This window comes from Bombina bombina, chromosome 11 (genome assembly GCF_027579735.1).
Source record: "Bombina bombina isolate aBomBom1 chromosome 11, aBomBom1.pri, whole genome shotgun sequence".
In the NCBI taxonomy this organism is placed as follows: domain Eukaryota; kingdom Metazoa; phylum Chordata; class Amphibia; order Anura; family Bombinatoridae; genus Bombina; species Bombina bombina.
Window position 1 is genome coordinate 64,136,523 of NC_069509.1, and position 15,758 is coordinate 64,152,280.

General features: G+C 39.8%; 1 protein-coding gene across 1 annotated transcript in view; it reads left to right on the plus strand.

The window, feature by feature from the left end:
* Window positions 1-15,758, plus strand: part of CHTF18 (chromosome transmission fidelity factor 18) — a 273,900-nt gene that overhangs the window by 156,599 nt on the left and 101,543 nt on the right. Inside the window, exons 16-17 of the mRNA XM_053694989.1 lie at window positions 6,638-6,862; window positions 8,162-8,311. Of these exons, the coding sequence (XP_053550964.1) occupies window positions 6,638-6,862; window positions 8,162-8,311 (375 nt within the window). The remainder of the gene's footprint in view (window positions 1-6,637; window positions 6,863-8,161; window positions 8,312-15,758) is intronic.

Sequence of the window (15,758 nt, forward strand, 5' to 3'; positions counted from 1 at the left end):
TCTTTAACTACAGTCACCACGGTACCATATGGTTTCTCCTATGCAAATATTCCTCCTTAACGTCGGTCGAATGACTGGGGTAGGCGGAGCCTAGGAGGGATCATGTGACCAGCTTTGCTGGGCTCTTTGCCATTTCCTGTTGGGGAAGAGAATATCCCACAAGTAAGGATGACGCCGTGGACCGGACACACCGTTGGAGAAAGTAATTTATCAGGTAAACATAAATTCTGTTTTTCTACAAGAAGGTTTAGAAAAGGGTTTATTTGCAAGTTCTTTAAAGGGACAGATCTCAGCTCTGTCCATCCTTTTACACAAACGTCTGTCAGAAGTTCCAGACGTTCAGGCTTTTTGTCAGGCTTTGGCCAGGATTAAGCCTGTGTTTAAGACTGTTGCTCCACCGTGGAGCTTAAACTTAGTTCTTAACGTTTTGCAGGGTGTTCCGTTTGAACCCCTTCATTCCATTGATATCAAGCTGTTATCTTGGAAAGTTCTGTTTTTAATGGCTATTTCCTCGGCTCGTAGAGTCTCTGAGTTATCGGCCTTACATTGTGATTCTCCTTATCTGATTTTTCATTCAGACAAGGTAGTTCTGCGTACTAAACCTGGGTTCTTACCTAAGGTAGTCACTAACAAGAATATCAATCAAGAGATTGTTGTTCCATCATTGTGCCCTAATCCTTCTTCAAAGAAGGAACGACTTCTGCACAATCTAGACGTAGTCCGTGCCCTGAAATTTTATTTACAGGCAACTAAAGATTTTCGCCAAACTTCTTCCCTGTTTGTCGTTTATTCTGGACAGAGGAGAGGTCAAAAAGCATCTGCTACCTCTCTCTCTTTTTGGCTTCGTAGCATAATACGTTTAGCCTATGAGACTGCTGGACAGCAGCCTCCTGAAAGAATTACAGCTCATTCTACGAGAGCTGTGGCTTCCACGTGGGCCTTTAAGAATGAGGCCTCTGTTGAACAGATTTGCAAGGCTGCAACTTGGTCTTCTCTTCATACTTTTTCCAAATTTTACAAATTTGACACTTTTGCTTCTTCTGAGGCTGTTTTTGGGAGAAAGGTTCTTCAGGCAGTGGTTCCTTCCGTGTAAAGATCCTGCCTGTCCCTCCCGTCATCCGTGTACTTTAGCTTTGGTATTGGTATCCCATAAGTAATGGATGACCCGTGGACTGACTACACTTAACAGGAGAAAACATAATTTATGCTTACCTGATAAATTCCTTTCTCCTGTAGTGTAGTCAGTCCACGGCCCGCCCTGTTTTTTTATGGCAGGTCTAAATTTTAAATTATACTCCAGTCACCACTGCACCCTATAGTTTCTCCTTTCTCGTTTGGTTTTCGGTCGAATGACTGGGTGTGATGTAGAGGGGAGGAGCTATATAGCAGCTCTGCTTGGGTGATCCTCTTGCACTTCCTGTTAGGGAGGAGTTAATATCCCATAAGTAATGGATGACCCGTGGACTGACTACACTACAGGAGAAAGGAATTTATCAGGTAAGCATAAATTATGTTTTTCAAAAAGAAGTCAGGAAATCAAAGATTATCGATACTTGTCTAATCCTTCAGTCCACTCCTCGGCCGTCAGTGGCTCAGTGCATAGAGTTAATCGGGCTGATGGTGGCGGCAATGGACATCATCCCGTTTGCTCGTTTCCATCTCAGACCTCTGCAGTTAAACATTCTAAGGCAATGGAACGGAGATTATGCAGACTTGTCTCTCCAAATAACTCTGGAGCAGGAGACAAGGGACTCTCTTCTCTGGTTGTTGTCTCTGGATTATCTCTCCCAGGGAACCTGCTTTTGCAGACCATCTTGGGTGATTATGACAACAGACACCAGCCTTCTGGGGTGGGGAGCAGTCTGGGGCTCTCTCAAGGCTCAGGGAGTTTGGATTCAGAGTCTGTTCTTCCTATAAACATTCTAGAGCTGAGGGCAATCTTCAATGCCCTTCTGGCCTGGCCCCAGTTACCCTCACTCTGGTTTATCAGGTTCCAGTCGGACAACATAACTTCAGTGGCTTACATCAATCATCAGGGAGGAACGATGAGTTCCTTAGCGATGATAGAGAGAGCCAAAATAATCCAGTGGGCGGAAGCCCACTCTTGTTGCCTATCGGCGATCCACATCCCAGGGGTGGACAACTGGGAGGCGGATTTCCAGAGCAGGCAGACCTTTCATCCGGGGGAGTGGGGTCAACCGGAATTGGATCTCATGGCATCCCGACAGAATGCCAAGCTCCCGAGATATGGGTCGAGGTCCAGGGACCCCCAGGCGGCACTGATAGATGCTCAGGCAGTCCCTTGGACCTTCAGTCTAGCATACCTTTTCCCTCAGTTTGCTCTTCTTCCTCGGGTAATTGCTCAAATCAAACAGGAAAGGGCTTCGGTGTACCTCATAGCACCGGCCTGGCCTCGCAGGATTTGGTATGCGGATCTGGTGGATATGGCATCTCTGCCACCTTGGAGACTCCCGTTGAGGAAGGACCTTCTGATTCAGGGACCCTTCCTTCATCCAAATTTAGTTTCTCTGAAGCTGACTGCTTGGAGATTGAACGCCTAATTTTATCCAAGCGGGGATTTTCCGATTCGGTCATAGAGACCATGATTCAGGCTCGTAAGCCTGTAACTAGAAGTATTTATCATAAGATTTAGCGTAAACATCTCTATTGGTGTGAATCCAAGGGCTACTCATGGAGTAGAGTTAGGATTCCTAGAATTTTGTCTTTTCTCCAAAAAGGTTTGGAGAAGGGTTTATCGGCGAGCTCCCTAAAGGGTCAAATCTCGGCCTTATCTATTTTGTTACACAAACGTCTCGAGGATGTTCCAGATGTACAATCTTTCTGTCAGGCCTTGGTCAGGATCAGGCCTGTGTTCAAACCAGTTACTCCTCCATGGAGTCTTAATTTAGTTCTCAAAGTTCTTCAAGGGGCTCCGTTTGAGCCTATGCATTCCTTAGATATTAAGTTATTATCTTGGAAGGTTTTATTTCTTGTAGCTATTTCTTCGGCTCGTAGAGTGTCAGAGCTCTCGGCATTGCAGTACGATTCTCCCTACCTTATTTTCCATTCAGATAAGGTAGTTTTACATACTAAATTAGGATTTCTTCCTAAGGTTGTTTCTGATCGGAACATTAATCAGGAGATTGTTGTTCCTTCTTTGTGTCCTAATCCTTCTTCTCAGAAAGAACGACTTCTGCACAATTTAGACGTGGTCCGTGCTTTAAAGTTTTACTTACAAGCGACTAAGGACTTTCGTCAGTCTTCTTCTTTGTTTGTGATATTCTCAGGAAAACGTAAGGGACAGAACATTACGGCTACGTCTCTTTCTTTTTTGGCTGAAGAGCATCATATGTTTTGCATATGAGACTGCTGGACAGCAGCCTCCCGAGAGGGTTACGGCACATTCCACGAGGGCTGTTGCTTCTTCATGGGCATTCAAAATTGAAGCTTCTGTGTAACAGATTTACAAGGCTGCAACTTGATCTCTCTTCACACTTTTTCAAAGTTTTACAAATTTGACACTTTTGCCTCGGCTGAGGCCGCTTTTGGGAGAAAGGTTCTTCAAGCAGTGCTGCCTTCCGTTTAGGTTCCCTGTCTTGTCCCTCCCTTATCTGTGTATTCTAGCTTGGGTATTGAATCCCATTAGTAATTAAGATGATCCGTGGACTCATTGTGTCATAAAAAAGAAAAGAAAATTTATGCTTACCTGATAAATTTATTTCTTTTTTGACACGATGAGTCCACGGCCCGCCCTTTTCTTGTAAGACAGGTTGTTGGTTATTATAAACTTCAGACACCTCTGCACCTTGGCTTTTCCTTTCTTTCCTTAACTTCGGTCGAATGACTGGAGTGGGAGGGAAGGGAAGAGCTATTTAACAGCTCTGCTGTGGTGCTGACCAGGAGGTGAATATCCCATTAGTAATTAAGATGATCTGTGGACTCATCGTGTCAAAAAAGAAATACATTTATCAGTTAAGCATACATTTTCTTATATATCGCCGTCACTCCACCTGGATATAAAAAAAAAAATTATTTTGAAATGACTAATATCGTCTTCATGATTCTCGTAGGTCCCCCCGTGGCGTCCAAATAGACTCACTATACACCCCCAACTTTAACTACGCATGCGTGTCTCATTGAATTTAATGCCTGTATAGAAGCGCATTCATGAGACACGCATATGTTCAGGAACAGCTAATACGATCACTGCTACAATACAAAACAATAAATCTAGTGATTCATTGTTTTAATATGTATCACAGCAGAGATCGTATTTTAAAGCATGCGCAATACAGGATGCTTCACTAGAGCGTGCACGGAAGATCACGTAAGAGCGGGTGGGACCGTTCTTACGTGTGAAAGAGAAAAACCAAGAAATGAGCGGGTGGGCGGAGAATCAGAAAAGTCCCGTATGTGAGAAAAATAAAGATTAGATAAAAAATAAGAAGGGATTGAAAATAAATAAAATGTTAGCGACTACATACAGGGTTATAAGATGAATCAATGGCTTTAATGTTTTGGCAGAAAATTAACTTTCACATTGTTTAAAAAAAAAAAAATGGAAGGAAGGAAGCTTAAATTGTATAGGCTTGTGCTATTGACTTCTAAATATTTGTTTAAAAGGGTATTTTAATGTAATCTCTAGTTCTAAAAATATTTTAAGGATTGAGAAATACAGGCTTGTGTTTCAGAGGTTGCTGTGAGAAAAGAACAACAGATTTCACAAATGTTAGTACGTTAACCGTTATAATTTCCTCCCTTGTGTCGAACCTTAAGCAACCCTAATTTTAAAGAGACATTAAAACACAAAAATATAGTTTCATTATAAAATGTTATTTTTAAACAATTTCCTTTATTTCACTAGGTATTTAACTAGGAATTAAAAGCCACAGTCTGTTCCGGAACGGAAAGACATTATTGATATAACACTGATGATATAGCAGTAAAGGGGATTATAAAAGATTATGGGATTTTTAAATTTAGTTTTATGTTTTAATGGAATCCTGGATATAGGGAGTACTGGAAAGGTATTACCATTTGGTGGTATATACAAGTGGAAGACAGCAAGCAAAAAGAGTGCGCCTCCCCATGTAAGCATTTATTAGAATATAAATTGTTTATTTCTGTGATGAATAACTGGATGGCTGCACCACTCATTGCATTGTGATTTATTAATATTTAAATTAACATTACAGTCCAAATTGTATTTATGAGCCAGAAATAATTCACAGCTTCAAAGTAGGTCTACGTGCAAAATAAATATTTAAAAAAAAAATTAAAGCTGGTATTTTGTTGTGGCCAATTAGGGGCAGATATAAATGAACTGCTGCACATATCAGCCAATCACTGTACATCATGGAGGGATGTTAGGATTCTGCAATCTATTGAATTTCACTCAAGACTTTCTGGGAGAGGGGAGGGTTAAAATAAAGGAAAATCAGGCAAAAATAAATAATGAAAGTGCTTTGCAAAAAATTTTTGATACTTTAGTAAACATTTCATGATTACTGAAATTTTGAGTTTAAAGGGACATGAAATCCAAAATTTTACTTTTATAATTCATATAGAGAATTATATTTTAAACAACATTCCAATATACTTCTATTTTTTAATTTGCTTCATTCTTCAGACATCCTTTATTGAAGAAATAGCAGTGCACATGGGTGAGCCGATCATATGAGGCATTTATGTGCAGCCACCAATCAGCAACTACTGAACCTATTTAGATATGCTTTTCAACAAAGAATATCAAGAGAATGAAGCAAATTAGATAATAGAAGTAAATTGGAAAGTTGATTTAAAATGGCATGTTCTTTGTAAATCATGAAAGAAAAAATGTGGGTTTCATGTCCCCTTAATGATAATAAATTCTGTGATTAAAAAAAATTATATATATATATATTATTTTTTTTTATTTTATTTTTTTTATTTTTTTAAAAACCTACAACTTGTTTGATTTATCCATTCTTGTGTGTGGTTATTGATGAAACTTGATCCTTATCTGAGTAGTTGTAATTATTTTTTTAGTGCACATGCAAAGACTTCAAGGAACACTGAACCCAAATTTTTTCTTTCGTGATTCAGATAGAGCATGCAAATTTAAGCAACTTTATAATTTATTCCTATTATCAATTTTTCTTCGTTCTCTTGCTTTCTTTATTTGAAAAATAAGGCATCTAAGCTATTTTTTTGTTCAGAACCATGGGGTGGTGGGTGAATTTATCCTCCAATTTATCCTCCAATCAGCAAGAACAACACAGTGTGTTCACCAAAAATGGGCCTGCATCTAAACTTGCATTCTTGCATTTCAAATAAAGATACCAAGAGAATGAAGAAAATGTGATAATAGGAGTAAATTAGAAAGTTGCTTAAATTTGCATGCTCTATCTGAATCACGAAAGAAAACATTTGGGTTCAGTGTCCCTTTAAAGGGACATGAAACCCAAACATTTTCTTTCATAATTCAGATAGAGAATACAATTTTAAAAAAGTTTCTAATTTCCTTGTATTCTGTTCTGAATCATGAAAGAAAGAAAAATGTGGGTTTAATGTCCCTTTTAAGTTTTACAAACTAGTTCACACAAGCAGACAGTGGTTTTATAACTTTATTTTTTTTCTTTTGATTCCTCCTTCCCAGGGTCTGTACGACAACTTTTTAAACATGAAGCTGAAAGAGTCCAGTTTTGGAAGTGTGTGTGTCGCTCTGGATTGGTTGGAATTCACAGACATTGTGAATTCGACAATAATGCATGGCCAGAACTTCCAGCTAATGAGATACCTCCCCTTCCTGCCTGTGGCATTTCACCTGTTGTTTGCAGCCAACAACATCCCCCGCCTTGCCTACCCCAACAGCCACTACGAGGTAGGTCCAGGAGATATATCCTTTATCATATATTTAGTAAATATAACATTTTGCAGTGAAATTACTGGCCTAACTATGCTACAAGTCTTGTACTCCTCCTACAGAGTTGCTCCCAGCCTCTATCACGACAATCCCTTTTTACAAATTTGTTCCCTCTCTTCCAATCAGCTCACGTGTCCTCATCCACCCTTACTTCTCAAGACACTGCCCTGCCTAACCTTTTTCTTGAAGTCCATTTACTTGCTGGCATCTGTTTCATCCCTGTGATGTACCACTGATCTGTCTTCCTGCTGATACACGTGAAACTTCTCGCTGTACCTTGAGCTACCTTCCATGATCAAACGCCTTCTAAATTCCAAAACATTTTAACAATGCCCTAAAAACTCAGTAATATATAGTAAATGGATCCTTAAAGGGATACTATACCCACTTTTTTTTTCTTTCATGATTCGGATAGAGCATGACATTTTATGCAACTTTCTAATTTACGCCTATTTTCAATTTTTCTTTGTTTTCTTGGTGTCTTTATTTGAAAAAGGAGGAATGAAAGCTTAGGAGCCAGCCCGTTTTTGCTTCAGCACCTGTGTAGTGCTTGCTGATTGGATGGCAATCATGAAAGAAAAAAAATTGGGTTTAGTATCCCTTTAACTTGACTTTTCAACAACGAATATGTTTCATTATTGCAAGTGAAACATTGCAAAATACATTCAATATTTATTTTGCTGCCTTTTGCTGTAAAATACATCTAAAAATTGTGCTTGTTTCACTTTCTCCTAGGGAGGTTTGGGTTAAAACTTTTAGGCAATTTATATAAGCTTTTGTTTACTTCACCCTCCCCCTTAGATTCTCAGCAGTCTCATGTTTGTAAAAGGTGGATTATCAGTTTTGCATCAACAATCATGATAGGATAAGCATTCTTTGTAGTAGTAACTAAGTTGAATTAGTGTTAAACCACCTCAAGGGAAGAGATAAGGGCCGGCTTCCCCAGTCTCTCCAAAACAGTGAAATGAGTAAGCATGAAACAATATACTTATTTGACAAAATAAAGCTGCAGTTTTCGTTGCAAAATTATTCTCAGATATGAAAGTTCAACAGCATATAGTTTACAATTTGTGTTTAGTGGTCCTTTAATAATCTCAATGTTATGCTTCTAAAATGTATTTGGTGTTTGTCTCTTAAATTTTGTGAGATTTTATTAGATATTCTGGTAATTGTTTGTATTTTTGTCTTCACTGATTTTAGAATTTATATCTACCGCCCTCAACCCATCAACATATTTAGTTCTGCTTTATTTTGCAGGCGCAGAGCAAACTGTATCAGATGCAGAACCTACTGACTGCAATGATAGCTGAAATTTCTCCAGCCATCCGGACTCGTGTTGGGTCCCAGTCTCTAGTGCTGGACGCACTCTGCCTTCTCCTTGATGTCATCTCTCCAAAGCTGCGCCCTGTAAGTTTTTAATAAAAAAAATGTAATTCTGTTTTATTGTGAGCAGTTGTATCTGAAATTCAGGCGCTAAGGCTTATTGTAATGTTTTCTATGTAGAGGTGTTTTATATTTGGCTTTGCTCTGGTTTATTTACTGTAACACACTCTACAAGCAAAGTAGTTACAGTCTGGCATTTAAACCCATAGCATATATTATCAAATTAACGGGATAAAAAGCTCAAAACTAAAGCGTACAATTTTAATAGACTTCTGTTATCAAATTTACTTCATTCTCTTGATGTCCTTTGATGAGCGTACTCGGGCTCAGCAGCAGCAAGTGCACTGCTGGTAGCTAGCTGGTTTTTGGTGCTATCACACATATACTTCTTATTTTTATTGACTCACCAGATGTGTTCAGCTAGCTCCCACTAGTGCATTACTGATTCGGCACTGACTTTTAACTGTGTGTTTAATACCTGGCAGTAGTTAAAAACAGTTATGTGCAAGCAATATGGCAATAAAAAAATTATCTAACATATATTAGACTATGTACTTTTTACACTAATATGTCCCTACAATGCGTACTTTATTCCTGATTGTTGTAAGAGCTAATAACACACACTCTCATACGACACACACACACACTCTCATACGACACACACACACTCTCATACGACACACACACACTCTGATACGACACACACACACACTCTGATACGACACACACACACACTCTGATACGACACACACACACACTCTCATACGACACACACACACACTCTCATACGACACACACACACACTCTCATACGACACACACACACACTCTCATACGACACACACACTACACACACACACTACACACTCATTCAACACACACACTACACACTCATTCAACACACACACTACACACTCATTCAACACACACACTACACACTCATTCAACACACACACTACACACTCATTCAACACACACACTACACACTCATTCAACACACACACTACACACTCACACTACACACTCATTCAACACACACACTACACACTCATTCAACACACACACACACTACACACACACTACACACACTCATTTAACACACTACACACTCACACTACACACTCATTCAACACACACACTACACACTCATTCAACACACACACACACTACACACACTCATTCAACACACACACTACACACACTCATTCAACACACACACTACACACACTCATTTAACACACACACTACACACACTCATTCAACACACACACTACACACACTCATTCAACACACACACTCATACAACACACACACTACACACACACTACACACTCTCATACAACACACACACTACACACTCTCATACAACACACACACTACACACTCTCATACAACACACACACTACACACTCTCATACAACACACACACTACACACTCTCATACAACACACACACTACACACACTCATACAACACACACACTACACACACACTACACACTCTCATACAACACACACACTACACACTCTCATACAACACACACACTACACACTCTCATACAACACACACACTACACACTCTCATACAACACACACACTACACACTCTCATACAACACACACACTACACTTGTACTTAAAAGGATATAAGAATCTGTGTAGATAGACATTAAAAAAGGCCATGGAAGTTGCCACAGAAAGGGTGCGGATTTACATTCAGAACAATTGTACCGTAACTCAGGACATTGTTCACTGTATTGGTCTAGGTATGCAGAGGTTCTTGCTTTGGTGAAGCCCTGTTGTAAACCCTGATTGTACACATGCTTAAAGGGACAGTATACTGTAAAATAGTTTTTCCTTTAATGTGTTTACAATTGCTTTTTTTACCAACTGCAGAGTAAAAAATGTATGAAAATTAGCTTTTTAAGGTTTATTTCTGTATGTTGTGATTTTGTGTTTTGAAGCCACAGCCTAATAAAATAGGTTGAGCTTGTAGGTATAATCAGATCTCATTACTGTATCACATTGTGCACATATACCTGCTTCTTTATCTTATATCTGTCCTTAAAACAATCACCAATAATTTGAGAGAACAATGGAAAATCAACATTTTACTACCTTATCTCTGCTTTATCACACTGGGAGTGTAATTTATTCTGCTGGCTGTGTTTACAAAGCTTATCTATAGCTGGTACGCGCGGCCACAAACTTTCAGAATAGGTGGGGATACCACAGGCTAAATTAACAATTTCAAATGCCAATATAAGGGTAAAGGAGCTACTTGTAAACAATTTAATACACTCCAGCAGGTAAAGTGGATCATTGGGAACAAATTAAAGGGGAGAAAATTTTTGAGTAAACTGTCCCTTTAATAAAAGTCACATATGGCAAACCAAGGTTCCACATCTGTGTCTCCTTTGTGGAGTTTTAATGAGCTTTTAAACTCAAGGCTTGATTATAAACTCAGTAATATGTGAGTACGGCCAATACCTATATTTAAGTTAAAGTTGTGTTACAGAACTTCAGTATTGCTGTCTTTCATTCTCTTAAAGGTTTTTGAATTCTCCAATCATCATTTCTATAATTTGAGACTGATTTATATACACACCCAAATATATATATACACTGATTTTTATATCCTTTTAAGTGCACACTATCACATTGTTTGTGTTCCTGTTGATGATATGCTTACAATTGGTCTGGCCATTCAGAATTTGTAAGATTATTTGATGGAAAAAGCAGTGAAAATCTTTTTTTGACAATGGCAGCAATGTCTCAAATAAAACGTAAGCGATATACTTAAAGGGACAGCAACGTCTTTTTAACTTTCATGAATCAGACTGTGCTCAGTTTTAATCATTATTTTCCCCAGGAACTTTTTAATGGATGCACCACCTTAAGCCAACACAGAGCAAAAATTTGCTAATACTAAAATTTTATAATGTTTATTGCCCAAATTATTGTTGAATAAATTTGTTACATTTTTTAATTAATTTGTGCTTTGGATTTGCATCACTGCTTTCATGCTATAAGCCCCACTGACTCTTTGAGCAGCTGCAGTGTTTAAAATGTTGTACTGAGAAGATCTAGCTGTGCTCCACATGCACGTGCAGAGAAAAATGCTAACAGTAAAACAGTGATAACATATACCAGAAGCATTTATTTCAGTGTTTGTATATTGTAAATATGTTTCTGTTCAAAGATGCATTTCAGTTTTGTCCCTTTTAAATGTCCCTTTTAAATCAGCACTAATACATTTTGGAAAAAAAATCATGCCCCTTTAAATCCTTAAGGCGTACTTCTGGCAGGTCAATTAAGAGAACTGTTTTGTAAATGGGTCTGTTATAATTACCTCAGAACTATTTTGCTTGGGATTTTCCATTCCAGGGTCATTTGGTTTCATAAATTTTATTTTTTAAATAAATGCTCATGTATTTTTTATATTCAGCAACACAATCCAGCCTGGTGCAAACAATACCTCATAATATCATACAATTTTTAAGTTGAGCAAATAGCCTTTTTATAAATTAGATCTATAATATATAGTGGTGACGGCAAACCTTGGCATTCTAGATGTTTCAGAACTACATTTCCCATGACTGGACTTCAGCGTGCCTAAGCATCGTGGGAAATGTAGTTCTGAAACATGTGGAGTGCCAAAATTCACCATCACTGACCTATATAATTCCTCTAATCACAGGTGGTACTTTTTATATACGAACAACACATAGACTACTGACCCATAGGAATAGATTTGTTAATTTAGCCCTGCAGAAGTCTATGTCAGGTTTTACATTTTAAACACTTGGGAATTATTTCCTTAAAAGGATATGAAACCCCCAAAAAATATTTTTTGATTCATACAAAGCATACAATTTTTTTAAAAAAAAGTTTCCAATTTACTTCTGTTATTAAATTTGATTTGTTCCCATGATATTCTTTGCTGAATAGATTCCTTAGGTAGACCACTACATGGCAGGAAATAGTGCTGCCATATAGTGCTCCAGAAATGGGCCGGCTCCTAAGCTTACGTCCCTGCTTTTCAACCAAACATACCAAAAAAACTAAGAAAAATTGATAAGAGAAGTAAATTAGAAAGTTGTTAAATTGCATGCTCTCTCTGAATCATGAAAAACAAAATTTATGCTTACCTGATAAATGTATTTCTTTCCGGATATGGAGAGTCCACAACGTCGTCAATTACTAGTGGGAATATCACTCCTGGCCAGCAGGAGGAGGCAAAGAGCACCACAGCAGAGCTGTTAAGTATCACTTCCCTCCTCTCCCAAACCAGTCATTCGACCAAAGAGAAATGGAAAAAAGGTATAAGACAAGGTGTAGATGTGCCTGAGGTTTTGTAAAAAACAACTGTCTAAAAATAAGGGTGGGGTCGTGGACTTTCCATATTTGGAAAGAAAGAAATTTATCAGGTAAGCATACATTTCTCCAACATTGGTGTGTCCGGTCCACGGCGTCATCCATTACTTGTGGGAAATGTTCTCCCCCACAGGGAAAGGCAAGGAGAGCACACAGCAAGAGCTGTCCATATAGCTCCCCCTCTGGCTCCGCCCCCCAGTCATTCTCCTTGCCGCTCTGAACAAGTAGCATCTACCAAGATGGCAAGGAGTTTGTGGTGTTAGTTGTAGTTTTTTATTCTTCTATCAAGAGTTTGTTATTTTAAAATAGTGCTGGCTTGTACTATTTACTCTATAACAGAAAAGTGATGAAGATTTCTGTTTAAGAGGGCTATGATTTTAGCACAAGTAACTAAAATCCATTACTGTTACCACGCAGGACTGTTGAAACAAGAGAACTTCAGTTGGGGGTAACAGTTTGCAGACTCATCTGCTTCAGGTATGACTAGTCTCCTTCTAACAACACAGGCTAATGCTAGATGACAGTCATTTTTCCCCTCAGGGGAAACGATAAGCCATTTTTCTTTCACCTCAGCAAAAAAGATAACAGGCTTCCCCTTTTTGTTTTTTATGCTGGTAGACACTGTTAGGGGCTAAATCGATTGGTTTTTATTACAATATTATACCATTTGAAATATTTTATAAGCTCACATACACTTGGGAACGTTTTTTATTGATCTGGCTTGTTTTAGACACCTAAATCTAGTCAGGAAGGCCCCTTCACTCTAGTGTGCTGAGGGAGGAAGCCTCATTTTGGCACTTCAGCTGTGCAGTTGAATTTCAAGGCAGTGCATGCAGATTCATGTGAGAGGGTCCTGTGGTTCAGAAAGTGACTCCAAAAGGCTTTTTTCTGTGAATGGTGACCCCTAAGGAAGGTAAAAAGCTGCAGCAAGGCTGTAGCTGGGATTGCTTAAAAAGATTTTTGTTCAGCAAGGGTTCATCCTTCAACCAGCTATGTGTGTTATTACTGTCACTTCAGCGGCGTCCTTTTGGTTCGAAGAACTAGAAAGGTCGCTCCAGAAAGAGACTTCCTATGAAGAAGTCATGGACAGAATTCACGCATTAAAGTTAGCTAATTCCTTTATATTGGATGCCGCCTTTCAAATAACGAAATTGGCGCCGAAAAACTCAGGTTTTGCTATAGTAGCACGGAGGGCGCTTTGGCTAAAATCCTGGTCGGCAGACGTGTCGTCCAAGACTAAGTTACTGAATATTCCTTTCAAGGGTAAGACCCTTTTTGGGCCGGAATTGAAGGAAATTATTTCAGACATCACTGGGGGTAAGGGCCATGCCCTCCCACAGGATAGGCCTTTTAAGGCTAAGAACAAGTCTAATTTTCGTTCCTTTCGCAATTTCAGGAACGGACCGGCTAATAACTCCACTGCCTCTAGACAAGAAGGTAACGCGGCCCAGCCCAAACCCGCTTGGAAGCCCATGCAAGGCTGGAACAAGGGTAAACAAACCAAGAAACCTGCTGCTGCTACCAAGACATCATGAAGGGTTAGCCCCCGATCCGGGACCGGATCTGGTAGGGGGCAGACTATCTCTCTTCGCTCAGGCTTGGGCAAGAGATGTTCTGGATCCCTGGGCACTAGAGATAGTTTCCAAGGGATACCTGTTAGAATTCAAGGGACTTCCTCCAAAGGGAAGGTTCCACCTGTCTCGCTTATCTTCAGACCAGATAAAGAAACAGGCATTCTTACATTGTGTAAGAGACCTATCAAAGATGGGAGTGATAAACCCAGTCCCTTCCGGGGAACAAGGTCTAGGGTTTTACTCAAACCTGTTTGTGGTTCCCAAAAAAGAGGGAACTTTCAGGCCAATTCTGGATTTAAAGATATTAAACAAGTTCCTCAGAGTTCCATCCTTCAAGATGGAAACCATTCGGACAATCTTACCAACAATCCAGCAGGGTCAATTTTTGACTACCGTGGATCTGAAGGATGCGTATCTGCATATCCCAATCCACAAATCTCATCATCAGTTCCTGAGGTTCGCCTTTCTGGACAAACATTACCAGTTTGTGGCTCTTCCATTCGGTTTAGCCACCGCTCCCAGAATTTTCACAAAGGTGCTAGGGTCCCTTCTAGCGGTCCTAAGACCGAGGGGCATCGCTGTAGCACCTTATCTAGACGACATCCTAATCCAAGCGTCGTCTCTTTCCAAAGCGAGGGCTCATACAGACATTGTGTTGGCTTTTCTCAGATCTCACGGGTGGAAAGTGAACATAGAAAAAAGTTCACTGTCACCGTCCACAAGGGTTCCTTTTCTGGGAACAATAATAGATTCTGTGGAAATTAAGATCTGTCTCACAGACGTCAGAAAGACAAAGCTTCTAAAAGCTTGTCGAGTTCTTCACTCTATTCCTCAACCCTCCATAGCTCAATGCATGGAAGTAATAGGACTAATGGTCGCAGCAATGGATGTGGTTCCTTTTGCTCGAATTCATCTAAGACCATTACAGCTGTGCATGCTCAATCAGTGGAATGGGGACTATACAGACTTGTCTCCCCAAATTCAAGTAGACCAGGTAACCAGGGACTCACTTCTCTGGTGGTTGACCCAGGATCACCTGTCTCAGGGAATGAGTTTCCGCAGACCGGAGTGGGTCATTGTCACGGCCGACGCCAGCCTCTTGGGGTGGGGCGCGGTCTGGGACTCTCTGAAAGCTCAGGGCCTATGGTCGCGGGAAGAGTCGCTTCTCCCGATAAACATTTTGGAACTAAGAGCTATATTCAATGCGCTCCTGGCTTGGCCTCAGCTAGCGGAAGCCAGGTTCATAAGATTTCAGTCGGACAACATAACGACTGTTGCGTACATCAATCATCAGGGGGGAACAAAGAGTTCCCTAGCGATGAAGGAAGTAACCAAGATAATCCAATGGGCAGAGAATCACTCCTGCCATCTATCTGCTATTCACATCCCAGGAGTAGACAACTGGGAGGCGGACTATTTGAGTCGTCAGACTTTCCATCCTGGGGAGTGGGAACTCCATCCGGAGGTCTTTGCTCAGTTAACCCAATTATGGGGCATTCCAGACATGGATCTAATGGCGTCCCG